Source organism: Protobothrops mucrosquamatus, unplaced genomic scaffold (assembly GCF_001527695.2).
Source record: "Protobothrops mucrosquamatus isolate PMUCROS unplaced genomic scaffold, P.Mucros_1.0 scaffold696, whole genome shotgun sequence".
Taxonomy (NCBI): domain Eukaryota; kingdom Metazoa; phylum Chordata; class Lepidosauria; order Squamata; family Viperidae; genus Protobothrops; species Protobothrops mucrosquamatus.
In genome coordinates, this window is record NW_015386979.1 from 62,747 (window position 1) to 88,017 (window position 25,271).

General features: G+C 33.0%; 1 protein-coding gene across 1 annotated transcript in view; it reads left to right on the forward strand.

Moving 5' to 3' along the window:
* Nucleotides 1-25,271, forward strand: part of TTC29 (tetratricopeptide repeat domain 29) — a 93,049-nt gene that overhangs the window by 44,515 nt on the left and 23,263 nt on the right. Inside the window, exons 8-10 of the mRNA XM_015818187.1 lie at nucleotides 15,765-15,856; nucleotides 19,291-19,414; nucleotides 22,623-22,854. Coding sequence (XP_015673673.1) covers nucleotides 15,765-15,856; nucleotides 19,291-19,414; nucleotides 22,623-22,854 — 448 coding nt within the window. The remainder of the gene's footprint in view (nucleotides 1-15,764; nucleotides 15,857-19,290; nucleotides 19,415-22,622; nucleotides 22,855-25,271) is intronic.

Here is a 25,271-nt window from a genome sequence, read left to right on the forward strand (position 1 = left end):
AAAAAGATTTATCTATTTTGCCTGAAACTGCTGCATTTGGGGAATGTCTTAACAGTAAAGGAATACAGGAAGGAATACAATTCCTGGAGCAGCCAAGTCAAAAAGTGTGTTAAATTATAAACCCGATATATCTGAGGGCCTCCAGATTGAAAAGACTGCTTTAGAAATGTATCTGAAATTATTTATGTAGCATTTATGCAGAGCCTCAAGGTATAAGCAATTATAATGTATCTACATTTTTTCTTCTTTCTTGCATCTTTTAGATTTGTAATTTTCAGTCTTTGTTTAACTCTTCATTTTACTGTATTGATGTCTTACTTATAAGTTATATGGCACAGAACTCCAGAATGGTTAACAGAAGTTTTCTGACAGTAGTTTCTTTTCAGATCTAAATGTATGACTGATGTATGACATGACTGTTTTGCCAATTTCCATATAAGGAAGATAAGGCTGTGGCAAGAATTTCACCTTGGACTTCTTGGTTCACAATTTAAACTCTTAATCACTACATTATACCAGATGGCAGTATATAATTAATTTCTATTATGAAGATGCTGACACAACTCTTACCCAACCTGTCTGTTGTGTACTTTATGTAACTACTTAGCTGATCAGAGTGACTCTTATCAGTTAATGCAGACAATGTTCCCTACGTTATGCACTTTGTTTAGTTTGTAAATGCTTCCATATGTGTTTGTATTTGTTCTCGATATTGTAATAAATTATTATGCACTACTGAATTCTGAATTCATACCTTTGGTTTAAAAGATACATTTTGGGCAATTTCAGGGGAAATATTACTTACTATAAATAATGTAATAAGAATTATAGAAAAGAAATTAAAGTAGAAGGATTTCCCATATTAAGTTTTAATCATTATGTGTTCATATATACATATCTATTCTGCTGTTCCCTTTGGAGGTAAAGTGCAGAAAAAAAAGTAGTTATTGAAAATATCTGGAGGTGGGACATAACAGAAAGAAAAATAAATCTGTCTAATCTAGTTTACATCAATACCATTTTTCTTCATACTTTATCTTCCTTGTAAGCCATCCTTGCTTTCATCATGTCCGTAAGCTAATTCAATAGTCTCTTTTGTTATTTAAGCTTCTCCCCTCTTTTTTAGGGTATTATTAACTCCATCCAGCCATACTTTGCTCCTTCCTCTTCTTTCATATATTTATTTTGTAATTTGTTTATTCTATTTCTTCAAAGGACCTCAACATATTTCTTTCATAGACATCAGTTATTTTGAATTCTATCCATATTTGTTGTTCACCTACTCGTTCTTTATGTACCTCCTTTTCTCTTGCTATAGGCATACTTTCTAAGTACGATCTTTTCACTGTATTGAACTTTTATGTTTCTCCTGACATAGCCAGTTGTAACTAGCATATAAAAAACTTCTCTCAACCCAATTCTTTATACTTTTTCAAAAAACATTCATTCATTGAAACAGATCACATATTATCCACTACTTTCTACTAACATGTGCATAGTCTTAGAATTACTCCATTTTCCCATCTTTAGGAAATGTTTCTCCAACATATTTAACAATTTACTTTCTTGCGTTTTTCTTTTTGCTTACTGTTCTATGATTTGCAATAATCCATGTTTTTCTTTTCAAACACAACTCTTTGCTGCATTATACACTCTGTCTTAACATTTTCTGCAAATCATTTATGCACTCAGCCAACAATACAGCATTATCAGCATACGAATGTATATGTGCATTGACATCCCAGTTAACACACCTCTAATATCATCACAAGCATTTCTTATACATTTATTCATAAATATATTGAACCAAGCAAGAAATATCATGCATTCTTGGCTTATTCTCTACTGATTTCTTTTTATTTATATAATTTAATAAGATCCTTCTTGTGGATATAGTATCCTTAGAATAGAACATTTCACTATCATTGTCAAAATCAAATGTATTACTTTACTATATACAAATCCCTAATCCTGAACATTAATTCAAGTAGGTTTAAATCAAGTTTTAAATTTATACTTAATCATCAGTAGTGACCAGTGCATACTATGTTAAATTTCAATTATTTTCATCTCTACTGAGCACAAATAAGCTTTACAGTCAAATTAAAAAGAATTGCTAAAATGTATCTGTCTGTTCTCGATTTAATTGTCCCTTTATCCAAGGGGAGCTCAGATGCTTACAGAGTCGAAATCATTGCCTTCTGTTCCCAGGAGACTACTAGTTATCATTACTTGTAACTTAGATACAATTCAGCCTAAGAGCCTGTTTGCCACATGTTAATGTGTATTTCATCACTAGCTTCTGTAGCTTGCCAAAGGGTTTTGCCACACAGCATGGGACTATTCAGAGATACACTTGGGGAGCTCAGCAGTTATTTTTCTGCTTTGCTTTGTATTTTCATCATCATTTTCCCTTTGTTCTGTGACCCACCTCAAGTAGCCTCCATCTGGGGGAATCTAATGGGAGCAGATTTTTTAGATAACCACTGCCTCTGGATATTTTGGTCTCTTTTTGTTATTTCATTTTTTACTTTCCTCCCTTAATGCAAACAGTAGAGAAAGAACATGTTCCACGTAGTCCCTTGAGTTTATGATACAGCTTATAAAATATCAAATATAAACATTCTTATTTATTAAGTGAACCACTTATTATGGAATTGATTTTTTCTCTTAAGGTGCTAACATTAAATTATATGTTTATTCTTATCTTAATGCAGTTTAACTTTTGGTCAATAAAAATATATAGCAAAGTTAGGAGGTTCCTTATATGAGAATTCTAGCCAATTAATTTTGGTAAATAATTGTTGAATATTATGAACGTTTGAGATACCTCGTTGTTTCTAAGATGTTGGAAAAAGTTGGTTGTTTTTTGTATAAAAGACTAACTGGGGATGTTAATAAAGTTTAAGCTTTAACTTAGGCATGATTTGTTCTAGAGCAGTGATGGCGAACCTTTTAGAGACCGAGTGCCCAAACTGCAACCCAAAACCCATTTATGCATCGTCGGGTGCCAGGTGGGCGTGGCCCATTGGATGGGCATGGTCCATTAGGTGGGTGTGGCTGCAGTGGTAACGGCAGACTGGGTGGGACTAAAAAGTTCAATCAATCAATTCCAACTTTGCAAGATCTTTTTTTTCTCCGCGAGAAGTTGAAATTGACTGATTGATTGAACCTTTTTTTTTTGTACATAGCGGCAGAGGCCTAAAGCGAAAAGGTTTTATAAAACCCAGCTGAAGGCCTAGGACTGGGTGGACGGTGCGCGTGCCCTAGAGAGGGCTCTGACTGCCGCCTCTGGCACCCGTGCCATAGGTTCGCTACCACTGTTCTAGAGTGTTCTACATAACATAGCAGTGAAAATGGCCCGGAAATTTCAACTAGGCAGAATGTAGAAATCCAGAACTTGGTGCTGCCAAGGCATTTAAAATTTTCTGATGAGGTTCTCCTCAGAGGCTATCCTGCAAGGAGCAAGGCCTTGTCAGTACTGATTCTCATATGATAGTACTCTTTAGTAGGTGAGATCCAATCAGGTCCTTATTAAAAAAGTTTTTTTAAAAAAATAAGAACTCCTTTTTATTTTAGCCTTTAAAAATACACTTTTCCCAGGCTTTATATAATCATATATTGCACTGTGTTTGTTTACTGATTATGTTCTAATTTGACATATTTAGATATTTTATATAACCCTTATAAACCACTTTTGAAATTGATACGAAAAAGTAGCATATACACTTATTAAATTACTAAGCAGCTAATCTTGTCCTTTCACGCCACAGTTCTATTATATTTTCTCTGAGTTTCATTTTATGCTTTCATGACAATCACAAAATTGTGGGTTCAGAAAACTTTATGATTTGGAACAAGAAATGTGCTTAGAAATTCATATGTTCTAACAAACTAGTACAAGTAAAAGCAATAACAATGGATGAGTACTTAGACAGGTCCATTGTATTGTAAGGGACTTAAGAGGATATTGAAGTGTTTAAGAGATGCATGTCTATGCTCAATTTATTGTGACTGTCCAATTAAACCCATTAGAACATACTTTTAAGTAAATACATATAGGATTATGCTATGTATTAAACTGCTTATATTCATTTATTCCCTTGGGCAGGTAGCCTCAAATCTGTTTCTTATATTTGCATTTTTTCCTCTGACATAGTCATGCAGAACACAGTGTGGTCATGTATAATTTAATACAAGCAGTATTCAATTTACGGTTATGCTTATATTATCACATGCACTTTTAAGCTGTATCTTTTAACAGCTGATAAATAAAAGACAATATAGATACTTACATCTAAATCCAGTAAACTACTTAAGTTTTTGTTCTGATCATGAACATGTTCATATTGCCTGAATTTCATGGTGGAAATCCAATTAATATTTGATGTTATATTTTCAGAATGTATATGTTGTCTTTCCAACAATTCATTAATTTGTTACAAATGAATTAATATATAATTATAATCAATTAATTAAGCAATATATATTTACATAATTAATTGCAGACCCGATCAGAAATTGGTAATTAAATGATGAATTAATTAAACAATCAGTATTTATAATAATAAAACTTTTATTATTGCAAATTGTAATACAGTAATTCAGTTTTTTGTCGCATGAAATCAGAGAGCAGCACTGAAGAAATATTGTCAACATGTGTAGATGCACAGTATCTCATTATACATGTAAATGTGTAGAGAATAAATTAACCAGTAAAATTATATTTATATTTACATGCATTTCTAATAATGGATTCATGCTGCACAAAATGTTTGAGGAATAGGAATACTTTTTTCCCTATTTATAAACTGCACAGTCAGTCAGTTATATATAGTATGAGTTTCCTTTAGCCACTTAATCCAATACAAAGTTGAGGATACCTATAATATTTAATGATTGTTAAGTAAAAAGATATAAGTAAAAATCTTTGACTAAGTATGTCACAGACTGGTAGACTACATATAAATAAAAAATTAAAATATTTTGTAACAATTTGCACTTATATTTTTTATCATTCCATATGCAGTTTATGTGAAAAAACATCATCCTTGCTACAAGGTGTACAATATCAGCATATTAATCCAATAAGGCACTCCAGATATCTGGAACACATTACTGCTGTACAAGAGCATGCATTTCTACTTACTCAAATCTCCAGTCATCTTACATCTAGTTCATTGTTATTTTTTTCCCCATCTTTGAAGATTTTCTCATCCAAAAATGCCCTCAAATGCTTATGTGTGTTTTTTTATGCAACACTTCTTACTGAAGAATTCTGTCCTATAATCCTTATCCATTCTTCTGTCTTTGCACTGCTTTCAGGCTTGTCACTGCTCAGTACTTAGTGCCATTCTGGCTTGTTTTGTCAATAACCATTTATATGTTGCTAGAATAGTAGCAACCATTACATCTGACCTCCCTGTTTCATCAATTATGGATAGATTATTGGATGTGAACATCTGCAAAAGCTCACTGCTGAATTCACCTCCTGACGGGGATTAGATAAAGTATTAAACTGTTGTTTATTGTCAGGCCAAACATCTACTGAGAAGCCAGGGAATTCCAAGTCCAGCAGATTCCTATCAGCAAATACCAAAAATTGTTTACTATCGCTACTGTTTCCCATAAGATCTTTGGCATTTATTATTTACACTTATTACTAGTTGTTATAACATACTTGATAAAAGCTCTTGGCAGGTTAACATTGTCACAGCTGCCAGGATGGAAGACATACATAAATTATGTTTGTTTTAAATATCCTCTACAGAATAACCAATTGTCTTCAGACTATTGCACTGGTTATAACTTAAAAATATATTCCCCACAATTTTGAATTTGAAAATATTCAATTATATTGTTGCTTTTTACTTAGAAAAGTATCCGCCAGAATTTGCTTTTATTTTTAAAAAATTAAAATAATTTTATCTGGAATATTAATATACATAGAAAGACCTACAGATTGCCATCACGGATCTTTATGAAGAAAAGGATATGTACCCATCCAAAGAAGGTACATATTCCACATCAGAAGTTTACATAGATGCCAAATAACATGGGAGATAAGATGGAGCGTTTGGGGGCATTTGCCAAGAGATCAAGCCGAAGTTTCGATTAAGTGATTAAGCCTCCAGATAGATAATGGTCAAAGGACTGCACTCTAGACATGATGCATAGAACTCAAGATCCTGAGTTGCATCTAACAAGGCAGCCTTAGCATGAATTTTGAACTTCCTCAAAAATAAAAACTTTAGCACCTTCACAACCACCTCTAAGACACCACATGTTTATCTGAGATTGGCTAGGAAACAAGGTGGCAATACAATGTCACAACAGAATCACTGTCTTATGCCAAGCCATCCAGAACAAAAAACAGACCTTCAGATCTTTGATAGGAAACCTGGAAAAGGAATAGAATAGAATAGAATAGAATAGAATAGAATAGAATAGAATAGAATAGAATAGAATAGAATTCTTTATTGGCCAAATGTGATTGGATACACAAGGAATTTGTTTCCGGTGCATAAGATCTCAGTGCACATACAAATAACAAAGTAATACAGTCATAAGATATCAATAGGAGAAGATAGGAAAAATGAGAAGGATAATAATAATAGGAAATAATCTTACAAAAAAATCATAACATAATAAGTTTGCATCATTCCTTTAAGGTCAATTAAACATTTCATATGTAAGGAACAGTATATTCATTACAGACATTGTAATATGGCATGTGTACATAACAAAATGAAATAGCAGAATTCTGAAGTGGTAGAATGAATGCAGAAAATGGAAAATGAATTTTGAGTTGGAAACAAAACACTGAGGCTAAAAAGTTGCATCAAACTGGTTTGAATTGATTGCAGTTCAACCCACATACTATGTCAGGCTTACGGGCATCCCAAGTTTGGTCACAATTTTAAATTTCAAACATTTGTTTCAGCCAAAACTTTGACTTACAAGAAGTTTCAACAGTTGCAAAACTTCAAATAAACACTACTTTATTAGTGGAACATTTGTCTCCTTATTAGTACAGGAGTTACTAGCAGTTATTACCTAACATTGTTGCTCTTTCAGAGAAAAAGATGTGCTACATATCATGAATAGAATATTAGACTTTAAAATTCTACACTGTCAACAATTCCATAACTAAAAACTCACAAACAAAAATATTCTATTTTTGAACATTCTGAGATGATATTAGTACCTGCCTATCAGTTCTGGAACTTTTTTTAAAATTTGAGATGAGCACACAGAGAAACCTCATGTATGTCACATTAACATATACTGCATATTCTAGGAAGTGCATGTCTTTATACCTTTGTAAATGATTAATCAGAGAGTAGAGTTGTGAATGCATCTACAAAATATCCTGGCTTGGAAAGGGAGCATATCTTTCCACATGGCTTCATTTCATTGTATTAATAGCCTGTTAATATACTTTACATCGGGTGTCAAACTGCCAGCCTGCGGGCCGGATGCATCACGCCAAAACTGCACCCATCCCATTGCCGGCAATGGGGAAAAAGTCATGATATATCATGACACGTCACGTGACATCGCGAGTTTGACACCCGTGATTTACATTTATCTCTCTCCTTAGGTCAAGCTTGTGTAGTATATGGCTTAATATTGGATTACGAGTGGGTAGATCAAGGGTCATAATTTAACTAAATCACTGGGTTCACAGTGTGACCCTGACTCATATTGCACTATACCACAAACTGGTTATATTTTTGCAGCTTAGTGTGTTCTGGATAGAGAGATTCTTTACAGAAATCTATTTTGGTGTAGATTTTACCTTATGTTGTTTGTTGGTATATTAGACAGATGCAAAGATACCATATTTTACTTATATATACCCAAATTTTAAAATTTCCAGATACCAATAATTAAAACATGAACCTTCTACATCTGTAAACAAAGATCTGATTCTGTTTGTACTTGTGCCAAGTAAAATTCTGTTTTTTACCTTTAATTTAAATTAACATTTAATTCAAATATTAATATGCATTAGTTTCTTCTCCAAAAATTGTACCTTAGCTAAATAAAATATGGGCACAGAACTATTTGATATACTTTCAAATATTTCCAATATATTGAGCAATATGCAACCAATAATGTTTCATTTGATATATTGCACAGTAGTTGAAAAGGTATATTTTGAATGGTTAATTTTAGAAAATATTTGTATTTATTTAAAAGATTTATATGGCCTCCCATCTTAAGCAATTCTGGGCAGCCACGATAAATTATGTTTTCTTATATAACTAAACAAATGTTTGTTTGTTTATATTCCACCTTTATTACTTTTACAAATAACTCAAGATGGCAAACATACAGCTTCCTTCTCCTATTTTCCCTATGACAACAACCCTGTGAAGTGGGCTGAGAGAGAGTGACTGACCCAAAGTCACCCCGATTGCTTTTGTTGAAAGAAAAATCTTCTTCAGGGTCCAGTCCAAGCCGGGAATAAACAAAATGGAGACTGCTTTAGAAAGAAGGTTGCAGTTTATTAAAGAGCAGAGCCAGACAGAAATGTGGCTCTAGGAAAGCTGACCACAAGGAGCAGGGAGTGGTGGGTTTTTATACCTTCTTGGGCTTTTGTGTTTGGAGTTGTTCCTGTGGCATGAACTTTGACCTGAGGTTCAGTGTGCCTTTCTGGTATTCTGGTAGTGGTGGGTTAATCCTATTACGTCCTAAAGGTCATATCCTGCTTCCCTGGGGCTGTGGCTGATGACTATGTCCTGTGTTGGATTTTTTGGGTGAGGGGTTGTTGATTCTAGGGATCTTTGTCTTTTTAATCTCATCAGCTCCAAGCTTCTTGGCTCCAGCCTTTCTGAAAGGATTATTACCTCTGCATTTCTACAGACCTGGTTTTTGCTTGGGGCAGAGAGACTTGGGAGGGGTTCTGCCTTTAAGATCCTTTGGGGAAATATAATATTCTGCCTTTTTAATATCCCCCCCCAAATATTTCCTTCTCTAGGAGAGTGGGTGGGTGCTGACTTCCAATACTTTCATGACTGAGGTAGGACTAGAACTCACAGTCTCCTTTCTAGTCTTGTGCCTTAACCAGTAGACTAGAACAAACTGGCTCTGAAATGTTAAGATAAACTGTACCAAAGTAAGTATAGTTCAGGCTTTTCAAGGACAAGGTGCACCAACTGTGCTGTTTTTACTAAACTATGAAATAGATTTCTTTTCAAGTCATATTTTGTTTTTATTTAGTTAGTTTTGTTTGAGTTAGGTGCCACGCAAATCCATAACAACTCTGGGCAGCTCCCACAATGCAGTACAAATAAACCAGTTAGGATCCATCCAATTAATAACTAACGTACAAAGACTAATCCAACAAGGGATCCTATCCACCCTGTCTGAAAGAACAGTCTTTGGGACATTCTGGAACATTATCAGGGTGGAAGCTATGTGGATCTCAGCAAGGATCTCATTCCAGAGGACATGTACTATGGCAGACAATTGCTTGGTCCTGAGAGATGGCACTATTTAAACAAAAAGACCTGGAGCATGCCAAGGTAGAAATTGGGAGATAGAACCTGGCCTTATGCCAGCTTAACTATAAGTATTAATCAACTTGAATTGCACTCAGAAGCATACTGGCAACTAGTGCAGCTTGCAAAGCAGAGGTGACACAGGGGCATAGTGAGTGGCAGCATTCTGGACCAGTTAAAGCTTCCAAGTGATTTTTAAGGGCAGATGTATTGAAAGTATAATTGAGCTTCATTTATTGAATTGTACTAATAGTTGAAATGAAATTCTTTTATAATACCGATCCTTTTAATTTATTCCATGTCACTGCCTGCCAACACCTTTTCTAACTCTAAACAATAGCCTTAGAAGATGCAACCTTACTTAGTAAGGTTACTTTAGTCTCTGTATTTGCTACAGTCTGTTAGTAATTTTATTTTTAAAGCCTATCTGATTTAAATTCGTAAACTATATGCCAAGCTCGGAAAACTTCATGCTGTTTTGGACATTTTTTCCCCCTTGGCTTGCCTACAGAACCAAGGGGGGAGAGTGGGGAGAATGAAATGTGTTGCAGCTGTGGAGTTGCAAGGTCATCCACGAGTTTGTTTTGGAAACTGAAGATTCTTTCTCATAATAATTGTCTGGACCTTAATTGGGTAATGTGACCTGCACTGTCAGGGGGGAAATATACTGCTTTTGCACCAATTTAATCAGAGCTGACTTTCTATTTATTAGTGCCAGTATGCTATGCTCAATAAAGTCTGGCATTAGAGATGTCTCAGGTATGCTTGTTTTGTTGGGATCATCAGCCAGAACTTTAACACTACAAATGAAAACAGAAGTATCTTAATTGGTTTCTGATGATGAAATATGAAATCAATAGAAATAGAAATAAATTAATTTAAAAAGAATCTGAAATACACAGTATATTTTTATACATCCCAGTATGCAAAGTGTCCTGTAAATTGGAAGTAATATTACTCTTTGTTATTCTTCAAAATACATAATCATATAGCTTCTCCATTTTTCACTTACATTTTCTTGCTTCTCCTCATAGCAAAGTTGGTGGATGGCAGAATTGGTATTAGGAATCAATATGAATATGCATTTTCTCATATATGAAAACTTTCAAATATTAAACTAATAGTATAAAAATCTTCTAATACATTCACATATGATTATTAAATCAGGTTGTTAATATAAGTGTATTCTATGCAATCTTATACTCAGTTAACATTGCATAGGCCTACCAAAATTAGTGTTAAGTAGTGCTCTTTATTATACAAACTCAAACAATATTGTGTTACATTGGTTCCTGAGCACTTGGCCTAAAAAGACTCTGCGCCAGATTGTCCAACCAGGGGACTTTCCCCAAGATGGTATGCTGAGCAGCAGGGAATTTTTTCCTCCTGCTGACAAATAGCTGATTTTGCTGCCAAAGCAGGTTCTTTGGTAGCCATTTCCCTAGATCTGAATGGAAGCAGAATGACCCAAGACGACCCTCAGATGACTCTCCTGGGAAGAGGAATCTTGAGGATTGCAATTCCCAATAGGAATATTCGGAGAGTTGGGTTCCATCTTTCCTCTTCGTTCTGTTTTTTTTAAGCATTCCTGGGTTTAACTGCACAGTTTGAATTTTTCTTTTTTATCTTGATTTTTCTTTTAAAAATTAATTGAAAGTTGATTTACTTTAATCCCTTGCTCTTTTGTTTTTGTAAAATTTCTTTTTCCTGTTTTTTGGAGTTTATATATTACCTTGATTTTCTGAATAAAATACAAATTTTATTTAAGACAAACCAGAATCTCTGAGCATCATAATATCATAAGCATCAACATAAAATTATTGGTGCTTATATAGTGACATATACTGTAATACACTGCTGTGGAAACTTTATAGTTGAAAATCTAAATCTCATGTTTTAACTTAGTTTGGATATGAAATTGGAAAATTCCTAATATATTTTCTGTGCCACAGAACAGAGAGGGTGGATAGATGTGATATGTAATGTAATGTAATATTTTTAAATTGTATTATTTAAGCGAGTATAAGCAGCTTATATAAAGTTATAAATACTGAGGCAAAAATCTTAAGCCTGAGATCTTAATTGGGAGTGACCGATCAGGAAACAAATTTCAGATTGTGAATAAATTGATAAAAATGTCAGTCTCTATCTATTCAGCTGCTGTGAAAAAAATGAATTCCATGCTAACAATTGAAAATGTCACAAATAATGATGTGGTCATACTTAGAACACTGTATATAGATTTGGCCACTCACTTCTAAAAGGATGCAATAAAATTTAAAAGAGTGGAAAAAGTGGAGAAAAGCAATTTGATATTGGGAGAAGGATGTGATCTTCATTCAAACAGATGTTTTCTAGCACAGGCTATAGCCCATCTGTCAAGGATGTTTTAATTTCTGTACACATAACAAAGAGTTGAAATTGATGGGCTGAATGGCCTCTTTCAACATAAAGACATTATCAAATAATCTCGGAAGTCTGTTTGAAGATTATTCGGTTTATACAAGTGTATCAAGTAGGCAAAATGTGTAGAAAAGAAAAAGGAACATTTGTCTATGTATCTCATACTAGAACCAGGGATAAGCAAATGAAGTTAAATAGTGAAAGATTCAGGATTAATCAAAGAAGTACTTCTTTCCATAAAGTATACTTAAATTACAGAATTGATAACTACAAGATTACTCAAATTTATGAGGAAAGGGCAGCTAACCATTATCATAATGTATTAGTTCAGGCCAGAGGTAGTATGAGAGAGAGTTAAAAACTATTTTAGAAAGAACAAAATAATCAAAAACAGGCATTCATAAAGATGTCATAAAATATACTTTAAAGTAGAAGACAAATAGTATACAGAATGTGCATGAGTGTCTGTATATTGCAGCTGACAATTTGTACATTGGTTTTTATATAACAGAAGGGAAATTCAAGCTTAAAGATGGTTCAGACAGATTTATGGATATTGATAAAAAAGAATGTTATCCTATGTTATCTGTAAGACAAAGCCCATAGCTCCAATGTTGGGTTGAAGCTGACCTCCATTTTGAAGTCTGACCCCAGGAAATACAAATTTAATACATATTTAATGCTAAGACAACATAAATACAATTTAGACCTACTATTGGATTAGAGTATTTTTAAAAAAATTCAATGCTTTTTGTATCACCTCTGTCTGTACTATAGATTTTTTTATTATTATTATTATTCAATTGGAATGCCCTGTTTTAATATTTGCTATAATTTCTTCATACTATTAATATATTTCCACTGAAGCTTCCACTCTAGAAGACAGATTAGCTGACATTTATATATATGGACTTGAATTCATTTTATTTTAATCCAGAGACTGCCATTAACCATGTAAAATTAAATATCCTACTATTACACTGAGGGGGAAAAATCATATTGACAATATATGTTACTTAATATATAAATATATATATTTATATACAGAGTGCATATTCTAGATAACATAATTCTTTTGCCTCATATTTTCACCAGCAGAATTAACCATCTGAAAAATATATTTGCAAATACAAGGTAGAAATGTTGTTACCCTGTACCCTATTGCCTTGAAAAGATAATTCTGTTATTGCAAAGATAATTCTGTTATTGCAAAATATCCTGATGCATTCTGGCAAAGGTCATCCTAAGAGGAGGATTGATTTAAGGTAAAAGAATCACAAGATTAGAAACATAAACTCAGGAATAATTATTATACTTACAGTGAAACCAAATACTATTTTAAATATGAATAATGATTATTGCACCAGACATTTGCCTTCATAAAGAAATATTTTTATGAAAATTTTATAAAAACTTTAGATTTGCACTAGTACTTTTTATTCCACATATAACTAAAATATAGATCCATGGAAAGAGACTAATTATAAGATACAAATAATAAATATCCTATATTTAATTTTTTTTAAAAAGTATACTGTATTATGATTATATTGTACATACCAAAAAGAGTGAATAATATGTTTTTCATATATATATTATAAACAGAGTACATGGTTCTAAGATGGGTTAAAATCTATTATATTTGTGCCTAAACAGTCACAAAATCCTAAGGCAAAAAATGAGTTTTTCGTCTTGTATCTATTTACCAAGATATATTTCTTTTAAGATAGTTTCTTATCTCTGGTCTAGTGGAGTATCTCTGTTGACCAAGTTGATTCTCAAACTACTCCAGTGGACACGATGGACATTTAGAGCCCTGCAAATGACCCATTCTTCTCTTGCTATGTCAGGGAGATGCTATTTCAGGTTAGTGCCTATAGTACCATCCTTTAAGTTTGGCTTTTAATGCTTTTCACCCCATAAAAAACATTTTAAATTATCTCAAGCATCTCCATTTGGCAATACAATTATATAAAAGATACCTGTATTTGTTTTAATGGGCATCAAATAACATATGATAACTCAGTGGTAGCAGGTCAGTTTAATATGAAAATGGTCTTAGGAACAGTAGAACAATAGGGTTAGAAGAAGCTGTATAATAAATGAATGCTTCAAACATTATTAGATACTTCAATCACTGCACTTATGTATTCATTAATATAATTTCTATACTGTCCTAAATTCGCAACTCTGAATTACATATCATTCACAATTAAGGTTTTATCATCAACAGATCAGACTATTTTGAGATGTCAATTTCATATGTATTTTTTAATAAATCCGACCTGCCATTACTATAGTAATTTGTGGTGGGATATTATAAAAAAACCAGTCTGTTTATTGAGTATTACAATGTATTCTAGATACCATTTATACTAAAATGTGCATATCACATATATGTCTATAATATGTACATGCACTGTAACAAAAATGTCTTAAAGGCCAAAGCTGTAGAATAAAATGTCACTCTGCATATACTTTATGTTGGGAGGTATGAATCAAATCAATTTATTTTGAGATCCAGAAGAGTATGTTGAAATATTTCCAATTCTTATCTGTATTTTAGAAAATAAATTTCTTTTTGTTGGCTGAATGGTTCAAATTGACCATGCTATATATTAATATGAACCCCACTGCACAGACAGGGTGTATATATTACTTGTATATGGCTTGTTTAGTAAATAAATAGTATTTATGCTATAAATTAGTATAGCTGTAAATTAGAAACTAAAACTCTTCACCTTATATGCAAAGCTACAATAAAACTAACTATAATATGACTTAACATGTTCTATGAACCTAACCATGCAGATTTACATTAAAAGTTGCAAATATTATTCCAAGTGACCTGATTGAAATGCACTTTAGCTTCTGCAGTGTTTATAGAAAAATTAGCTATCAATATCTGAATGATTTATCCCCAGTTCTAATTGAGTTTACTTTTGCTGAAGATGCTTGTGGTTCACACAATTAATACACCTATTCATCCAGTCAGGCTTTATAGTTTGCGTATATTTCTCACTGTAGTCTTTTTAATCTCCTATTCCCCATTAAACTTGGAAACTGACATTCACTAATCTTTTATTTAAAAATTGCAAAAAAGGATTTCCAAAGATAGTCTTTGGAGACTTGTGTAATAGATTGAATGAAAGTACCATGAGAAGTAGAAGAAAAATTGAAATGTCATTATATATGTACATTTTGCTACTGCTCATTCAAATGCGTGATTTTAAAAAGTAGGCCATGGAGATGATGGCAGTGTTTTAGTTAAATTAAGATAATAAGTTTCACTACGGCAACTTTGCTTATAGAAGAGGTGATACTAGTTGACTGATTCTAAAATTAACAAAATATTTATGTAAAGAAGTATATGTAGTATATCTGGATAAAACAACTTGTTTTAGGATCCAATCTAGGCTGGTCACCGGGACCAGAGATTTGTTCTTCCGAGCTTTCAAATTCATGCTGGAGCCCATCCTCAGGGAACTTCTCTGTAGTAATTTGTTTTCAATACTATTTTTCTTTTAAATTATGTACAACATATTGCAACTGGTTATTTTGGATATAATTTGAAAACTTCTAATCGTAACTATTGCTGCAGTACTGCATATATGGATAAAGATGATGTACTTGTAGGAGCCCTGTTAGAACAACCTTATTAATCAGAAACCATTGGTTTACTTTCCTTTAGGCTAGTTAGTAATGCTTTTTTATTTAATTAAATGATATACAATATGCGTATGCATGATGCTTAGACTGAAGTGAAACTATTATAATAAAATCCTTAAATGAATATTTCCAAATATTATCAACCAAGCTACCTCTATTTATTCCTCTTCTTTTCTTTTATAGAAGTTAAATACTTATCTGAATATATCCAAAGAACTGGAAGATTATGTTGGATTAGGGAGAGCATATCAAACAGTAGCTCGGGTCCTTTTAAGGTAGGTTGGCATATTCTTGTCTTGCTATCATTTTAATTTAATTCAGCTGTGGAAATTGTAAGACATACTTGCTTTGTATGACAGCAGGCTACGGTATGTTGCTTCCCATTTGGAAGGAAGGAAGCAATGAAACCCAGCAATGCAAAGGGAAACTATGGGCGGTAGTTCTGATAAATCTTTGCTTCCGGAATAATTGAATCATTCACAACCATTTGCTGATTAGACAATACTAATCATTCTCCCAGAAAAGCTGACTAAAACGGTGCAAATCTTCAGCAATGAACTTTGCAGAGGCTCAGTGGACAGACTCCTTTGGGACGCTGTAGAGTTCTCAGAGCCTTTAATTATGAGTTAATTTTTTGCTGCACAACTACAGTTCTTTTATGCTGCATAACCTAAAAAAATCTGTTATTTATCGTTAATATGTTGCAAGCATTTTATTACACTTTCACAGAATTAATTTTTAAGGTAGTTGATATAATGATAATTGTCATCACCACTTAAATTGTCAAAAAAACCCAACCGTTTTCTCTCTTTATTTTATTTTTAATTCATACCTGTTTACCCTCATACTGTGCAAATGCATGATTCATTTCAGAGCAGTACACAATTCCTATTGAAATAAATGAAATTGGTACAGTATCATATAATTGCACATAGTGTATATGTTTATGGGTTTTAAATTACAATAGATGCCCAGCTGCCAATGCAACTTTTGTTTTGACAGAGAGACTGCATTTTTTAGAACATATTGTCTCAAATTGAACTGAATTTCCTAGTTCTAAAGTCCCATATGACATCCTGATTCTTTAGGACTTAATGATAGATATAGTTCTACTGTCATTATTTGGCTCCCGCAAGCCCCCCGCCTTCCAAGATTTTAGGATAATTGCAAATGCAATAGTTCAAAAATATAGAAAGTTCCTGAGTTCAAATGTTTGAATAATACCGATTTGTGCATATAAACTTCTGATTTATTATACCTAGAGTGGTACAATAGGATTTTCAATGACTAAAATAGATTTAGTACATTCTTTTTTTCATGTTTTTCATAAATATTGATTGGATTGGAAAAGTGTTTCATATAAATGCTTCATAGGTTGAAGCATTTATATTAAATAATTTAATTATTGTAATACTCCAAAAATATTACATTTTGCTTAATTATAAATTAATTAAATAATTATTCATAATTACTTTGTGCATATAAAGATGGCCCATCTTAACAATATAAAGAGGTCACACAGAAGAATTTTCTACAGATTTATTTTCAATGTAAAAGTATATGTTGTGTTTTTCAACATATTCCAAATATATTTTTTTTAAAAAAATACTAGTTTTATTCTCAAAATTTACAATTAATTCTAATCACAGCATCGTGATGTTGGCCGAATATATGGTTTTTTTTCTTGTGGATAATAACTTCTGCATTCTAATATAAGTTTGTATTTCACTGAAAATATGGTTTCATTGAGAAGATTTTGTTTATCTCTAAATAAACTATAAAATAAAAGTGTTGTTTTAAATTCTAGATATAGGCAGATTATTGTTTAATGCTATTTATTTGCAGAATTTGATTCCTCCGTTATTGTATTTCAGACTTCTTCAATCTTATTTTAATTTTGTAGCAGAGTTTTACACTCATGGCAGAAGTAAAACTCTGTAGAAGCATATTTCCTTTTGGTTGTTATTCTCATTAATTCCTTTCCCCCTTTTTATTTTCCATTTGCTTTATTGAAATTGAATGGTATAGTAGCATCCTTATTTTTTATAAATGAAATGTGGAATCTAACTGGGCAATCTCAAAACTATCCAGATATCCTCAAAAACATTTCTATTAATTCATTGCATTAAGAAAACCTTTATTCATTTTCTCCTGTCACTGGTTCCATCTGATTTATTACTTTCAGCCATCCAACCCACAAACATGGTGGCACAATCAACAACCCCCTTGGTAGCTGTTTCATCTCTGTTCTATTTGATTTCTTCACTCTGAGTAAATGATTAAGATTTCATGCATTGGTTCAACCAAAATCTATGTTCACTCAACCACATCCTTTATTGATTACTTCTACTGCAAACAGTAGGCCAAGTGTGATATACATAATTGGACAGTTGTCAGGGGATGTGGGTGTTAACGGTCCTGTTTTCCCAATTGGAAACTGGAATCACCTTGATACACAAATATTCTGCACAGTTTCATTCTCATTCTTTGGACCGAAGAGTACTTTCCTCAGAATATATGTTTTTAACTCTCTAAGGCCTGGTTGAATGAATCTAGTGATTATACCATATAATATGTTGTTCAAGTTGCACCTGTGCACTGCATATAGAAAACTAGAAAAACTGGAATTAATATTTGTATAACATTTTAACCTTGTCCTTTAACTTCTATGAATCAGTTCAGTTTTTCTGTGTGAAAATGTTTGATTTCTTCCTCTTTGAAAGAAAAAAGAGCTTTCAAAATGTGTCTCTTCTTTAAAGTTTAGAAACCCTTTGACATGCAGTAAATGTTTGCAATGCATTTTATATCCTCATAATATCTGATGGCCTTTTCAAAAATGTAATAAAATAACATCAAATCAATACATTTTATTGCAAAATTTTAAAATATTAGTTTTAATCTCATACAATTTTTAAGCTACAGTTTGAAAATGTAAATTAGTAGAATTTACTTTTAGTTATGGATAGCATTATATCTATAACTAAGTTAGCTACTGCATTAGTTTGGTTCACCTTAATCATGTGAACATATTACAAAACAGTATTATAGTCTCGCAGAGACTTGTGTTTGCATGTAAGATTCAAGCATGCCACTGATATTTTGCTCTACAAATTATACATGTTTATTTTTGTATCTACTGTTTTTCTCCTATATTTTAAATAAAAAAATCCTTTGCAATTATATATAGATATTTTTTGTATTATTTATTATATTATTGTAGAAATTGTGGTTTATTCATAGCTTCACAATTTAGTATCTGAACGATTACCTTAGGCATTTAGGTTCAAGGCAAGTATTGAAATCATGTTTATTCACAAACAGGTTTAGCTAGATTGCATTAGTGATGGGAAAAGTTAATGTAGCTTTCTTTATCAAAAACATGCAAAAATCTTACCAGTGTTCATTTTCCAACATTAAGGTTAGATTTGGGAACGATCTCAGGATGATTATTGGTGATGATGCACTACAAGTCAGTGCAACTATGGTATGTAGTGTAAGTTTATAATTAAAAAGCAGTCATTATATCTTGAAAGAATCTATCCTATAGCAGTTGTTGCAATTTATCATTTTCCTCTATATTGACTCATACTTACATTCTATAACTTTTAAAAACAAGGTTATATACACAGATTGTTTGGTGGATGTTCGGTTATATTCTTGTTTAATATAATGAATTTCTTCAATAAATATCAAGTTTCTTTGTCCTTAGTCAGGGGAAAAAAGGTGAAGCTATTAGATACTTGGAAATGTTCATGGATATTGCCAAGAAAGTTCAGCTGAGCCAAAGTCTTGTGGATGCATGTATATTCCTTGGAAACATTTACAATGAAAGTGTAAGTTTTAATTTAATAACATATTGTATATACTATTACATCAGTCAGAAACAGCATTAATATATATGTGATGTTAAACATTTTACCACCATGTATCTGCAATCTGAATATACTGTTGCTGTATTTTCTAACTGATTTTTACTACATTGTAATAAAAACAAATCCTACATGTTTTTTTAAATATTTCAGTTTTATGACATTTGATTAAAAATTGGCTCAATATATAAAACTGTAGTATTAAATAACAAAACAAAAAAGGGAATAAATAAAACAAATTCAACTTGAGCGTTTGTGTCTGTGGTCATGTTTGTGATTTTGGGAAATCAATACTGTGAACAATCATATTCAATATATCTATCCAAAACAATAGTTTTGCAGATGAGAGTAATCTATTAGAAAACTTATGTCGACAAAATAACATTTTACCTAGTTTATAAATATTTTTCCAAATGTATTTTTGTTACATTAATTGTTTAATTAAGGAAATTTTCAACATTTTTCAGTTCCCCTGATCCAATGAAATAGCTATTTTGGTTATCCAATATTTTACAATAATATAAACTGAAGGATATTATAATATTATGTTTGCCTATGTGCTTAAGAAGTATAAATATTAAGACCACAGCAGGATTTATTATGAAGAATTGTTGAACAATTGTCCAATTTTTTTCAGTGAAAAGTGTTGACTAATTGGACATTGCCACAAAGCTTGGTATTGTGGTATGTTTACAACCACTAACACAGTATAGAAAGTTTTAATGGAGCATAATATCCATATGTTTTATCTTCCTAGTCAATTTTTTTATCACTGGTCGAAATCAACTTAATGGTTACTATGCCACAAAAAATAACTGAGATTAATTGAATTAAGTAACCTAATTATCCTCCATTTTTTAGATTTTTCAATTTTCAATATGTGTAGAAAGATGAGATTGATGTACAATTAAATCAAGTATATATTAGCATACATTAGTGATATTACTTCATATCAGAATAGAATAACAGAATAACAGAGTTGGAAGGGACCTTGGAGGTCTTCTAGTCCAACCCACTGCTCAGGCAGGAAACCCTAAACCAGTGATGGTGAATCTTTTAGAGACCGAGTGCCCAAACTGCAACCCAAAACCCACTTATACATCGTCGAGTGCCGGGTGGGTGTGGCCCATTGGCTGGGTATGGCCAAAGCCATGCCGGGTGGGCGTGGCTGCAGTGGTAATGGCAGACTGGGTGGGACTAAAAAGTTCAATCAATCAATTCCAACTTTGCAAGATCTTTTTTTCCCGTGAGAAGTTGAAATTGACTGATTGATTGAACCTCTTTTTTTTTTGCACATGGCGGCAGAGGCCTAAAGTGAAAAGGTTTTATAAAACCCAGCTGAAGGCCTAGGACTGGGGCGACGGCGCACGTGCCCACAGAGAGGGCTCTGAGTGCCACCTCTGGCACCCGTGCCATAGGTTCGCCACCACTGCCCTAAACCATTTGAGACAAATGGTTGTCCAATCTCTTCTTAAAAATGTCCAGCACCCACAATTTCTGGAAGCAACCAGTTCCACGGATTAACTGTTGTAACTGTCAGGAAATTTCTCCTTAGTTCTAGATTGGTTGTCTCTTTGATTACTTTCCATCCATTGCTTCTTGTCCTGGTTTCAGGTGCTTTGGAGAATAGATTGATCCCTCTTCCTTGTGGCAGCTACTCAGATATTGAATCACTGCCTATCATGTCACGCCTAGTTTTTCTTTTCATTAAACCATACATACCCAATTCCTGCAACATTCCTTCATATGTTTCAGCCTCCAGTCCCCTAATCGTCTTTGTTGTTCTTCTCTGCATTCTTTCTAGAGTCTCAACATCTATTTATATTGTGGTGACCAAAACTGGATATAATATTCCAAGTGTGCTTTTACCAAGGCATTATAATTACCAAGCATGATAATACCAAGGCATTATAAAGTGGTATATAGTGGTAGAATGCTGGGATTGTGGAGGGATGATCTTATCTGTGTTTTATTGTGAGACTAAAATAAGCAGAAGATTTACTATCTAGAATATAAAAACTTTTAGTTCCCACAGGCTTTTTCTATTTGAAATTACTTATACTGTTGTGTTTAATTGCTGACTTGAATAGTAATTTAATAATGTTTTATTTATTGTAATTTTACTCTTTTATATTTTATATTTATAATACTTGAACTATTTGATTAACAGATTATATAAAGTATATTCTGTATTAATTCTGCTTTATTATATTACAACTATATAAATATAAACAAAATTCTGCAGGAATAGATTTATTTATTCAGATTTTTTCAAAGAGTTTGGGGCAATATATATGTTTCTTTTCTTCTCACATGCATTGTAGTCTTTTAGCAAATCTTGACATAGGTTCGACAGAAAGGGTATGATTAGTCTAAGCCCATGGTGGTGAACCTATGGCACGCGTGCCACAGGTGGCATGCAGAGCCCTCTCTGTGGGCACGCGTGCCATTGCCCCAGTCCTAGGCCTTCAGCTGGGTTTTATAAAACCTTTTCACTTTAGGCCGCCGCCGCTGCCGTGTGCAAAAAAAGAAAGGTTCAATCAATTTCAACTTCTCACGGGGAAAAAAAGATCTTGCAAAGTTGGAATTGATTGATTGAACTTTTTAGTCCCACCCAGTCTGCCATTATCACTGAAGCCATGCCCACCCAATGGGCCACGCCCACCCGGCACCCAACGATACATAAGTGGGTTTTGGGTTGCAGTTGGGCACTCGGTCTCTAAAAGGTTCGCCATCACTGATCAGTTGAGATTTGAACCAACTCCATTCATGGCCAGCACTCTAACTTCTATTAAGAGCGTTCTTCCCTTCCCTTCCCTTCTCTCCTCTCCTTCCCTCTCCCTTCTCTTCCTCCTCTCCTTCTCTCCTCCTTTCCTCTGCCCTTACTTTCCCTTCTCTGCCCTTCCCTTCTTCTCCCCTCCTTTCTCTTTGCTTCCTACCCCATCCCATCCTATCCCATCCCATCCCATTCTTTTCCGAAGGACACGTGACATTTAAATGACACTCTGAAAGCCCATTCTCAAGATAATAATGATGAGATTTAATTCAGTTTTAATTTCATATTTCTTTCCTCACCCCCAACCATTGCAATTCTTTATTTGAGTCATTATAGAAATAGTTTGGAAGTTGCAAGTGATAATCTGGAATGTTGAAGTATGTTTCTTTTTTCTAGGGGAATTACAGCAAGGCCTGTGAATATTTCAGTCAGGCTTTTGAAGCAGCAAATGCTCTCTCCAATTTGGCCCTCATGAATGAAATAAAGGTATATTGTGGCATTGGAACAGCTCATAGCTTGATGTTGAAAGCTAACACTCATATAGAAGCTGCAGATCCCATCAATCTGAGGTGCCTGCTGGACTGGAAAGAAAATAGAAGTGACATGTTCAATGACCCTTTTACTGTGGGTAAGATACACATTATGAAACACATTAGTGTTGTATTGTCCTTATGGTTAAGTCATTTTTTGCATAGCTTTATTAAATTATTTGCTGAGTTAAACCAATTGGTATATCCATGTCTTTATGGAGGTAGGATATACTACTATGAAATTTTTAAACATATATTTAGTTTTTCTAAATATATTGCTCGCAGTTTGTATCTTTTAACTCAGCATTCTTTAACAAAATAGTATGCTACCATTTTCACCTTAAAGTTCCTTACATTGCTCATTTTTAGTCCAAACGTTTTATATGATAGATGGGAGAATTTGAAATGGGCATGGAAAAGAAAGTGTAATTATTTTTGCTTTCTGATAATTAACAAATTAATTTAAAAACATTGTAATTTTAAATCTAGAAAAATTAACTGATAATATTATATTGGAAGGAAATAACAAATTTATTAAAACTTATTGTGATCTTTCAATATAGCATTTTCATTACAGTACAGTGCAATACAGAACAGGTAGCCCTCGACTTACGACCACAATTAAGTCCAAAATTTATATTGCTAAGTGAGAAATTTGTTAAGTGAATTTTGCCCCATTTTATGACTTTTCTTGCCACAGTTAACTGAATCACTGCAGTTGTTAAATTAGTAACACGGTTGTTTCGTGAATCTGATTTCCCCATTGACTTTGCTCGTCAGACGGTTGCAAAAGGTGATCACATGACCCCGGGACACTGCAATCATCATAAATGTGAGTCAGTTGTCAAGCATCTGAATGTAAATCATGTGACCATGGGGATGCTATAATGGTCCTAAGTGTGAAAAATGGTCCTAAGTCACTTTTTTCAGTGCCTTTGTAACTTTGAATGGTCACTAAATAAACTGTTATAAGTCAAGGACTACCTGTACATTTTAAATACTTCAATACATATTTTTTGATTGGTTAATGTAAGTTACAATTGAAACAACTCAAGTATTCATGGATTTGCCAGCATCCTATTGGAAGAAAGAAGTAATATAAATTTTATCTCATCAGTTCTTGAAAAACAGGAAGTAGCATTGTTCTCCTATATGCCAGCACCTATTGCAGCATATTTGGTATAATGTGCTAGTTTCTAGAAATTAGTGCCAGGCTACCTTCTTACTATCCTGAAATCCTTTTTTATTTTATTGTTATTTTTTAGATATTTTTATCCCATCTTTATTGCTTTATAAATAAGGGGGAGGAAACATACATAGCACTGGTTCCTCCTCCTATTTTCCCCTGTGAGGTGGGTTAAGCTCAGAGAGAGTGACTGGCCCAAAGTTACCCAGCCAGCAAATGTCTAAGATTAGAACTCACAGTCTCCTAGTTCCTAGGTAAATATCTTAACCAGCGCTCCAAACTGGCTCTTTTAAAAAGGTTTTTTGTGACTTTGTAAGAATTTAAAGGTAAGTCTTCTACGATGTAAAAACTTCAGGTTCATAAAAATAATGTTTCATATGGGTTTTAACTCCCAAAGTACAAATTGATAATGCTTCTAAATTTAAAAAAAAAATGAGTTCAGTGTTGGTGTGATAACAGATCAGATGTCTTAATAAAAAAAAAACTATAGGCATCTGGAAGAAGCTACATTGATTCATGACTTCATCACACAAAAGATGAAAATTATGTTATTTAGTATGATGACATGATTACAGAAGTAATACCATCTCCTGCCCTCCCATGCTTAAAACGCTAAAGATTGAGATATCCTTTACTGGGATAATTCATTCATTAGCTTTTTGTAAATGTACTCATCTGCCATAATATTACTTTTGTCTTAGGTTTTAGGATGTAGAAACCATTGTTATTATCAATATTGCAGCTGCCAGAAAGTGTTCAATGGTGGGGTTCCTGTAAAAATCTGTTGAATTCTTATGACATTTTTTTTAAAATATTTTAAAAATGATCATTGTTGCAGTATATACTTTAGCTTTGGATTATGGCCATTGCATATGTCCACTAATTACTTTTCTGATTAATAAGATTAATATGATTGATTAATACCATTGAACACTTTCTGGCAGCTGCAATATTGATAATAACAATGGTTTCTACATTGATGTTGCTTCAGTGAAAGAATTTTCTTAACCAAGCATAGTTTTAAGTGGTAAATAGGAAAATAATATCATTTGCCAGTAACTCATAACATTCTCCTTTTTGCTAAAATGGAAAGAAAGCAACTCACGTTATGTTTTAGTTCATGTATATGCTTTATATATATATATGAATATGTGTATTTATGTATGTATTTTATAAAGTTTGCCAAATTTTAATTCTATGGGAGTCATGGGTCCTGGATTTTAGATGCATTTTATAAGCTAGTCTATGTCAGATATCTTGGTTCAAAAATCGTTGCCCTCCACTGCCCTGTTTCTGCAGTTATAGGTTACACACAGACAAACAGGAAAG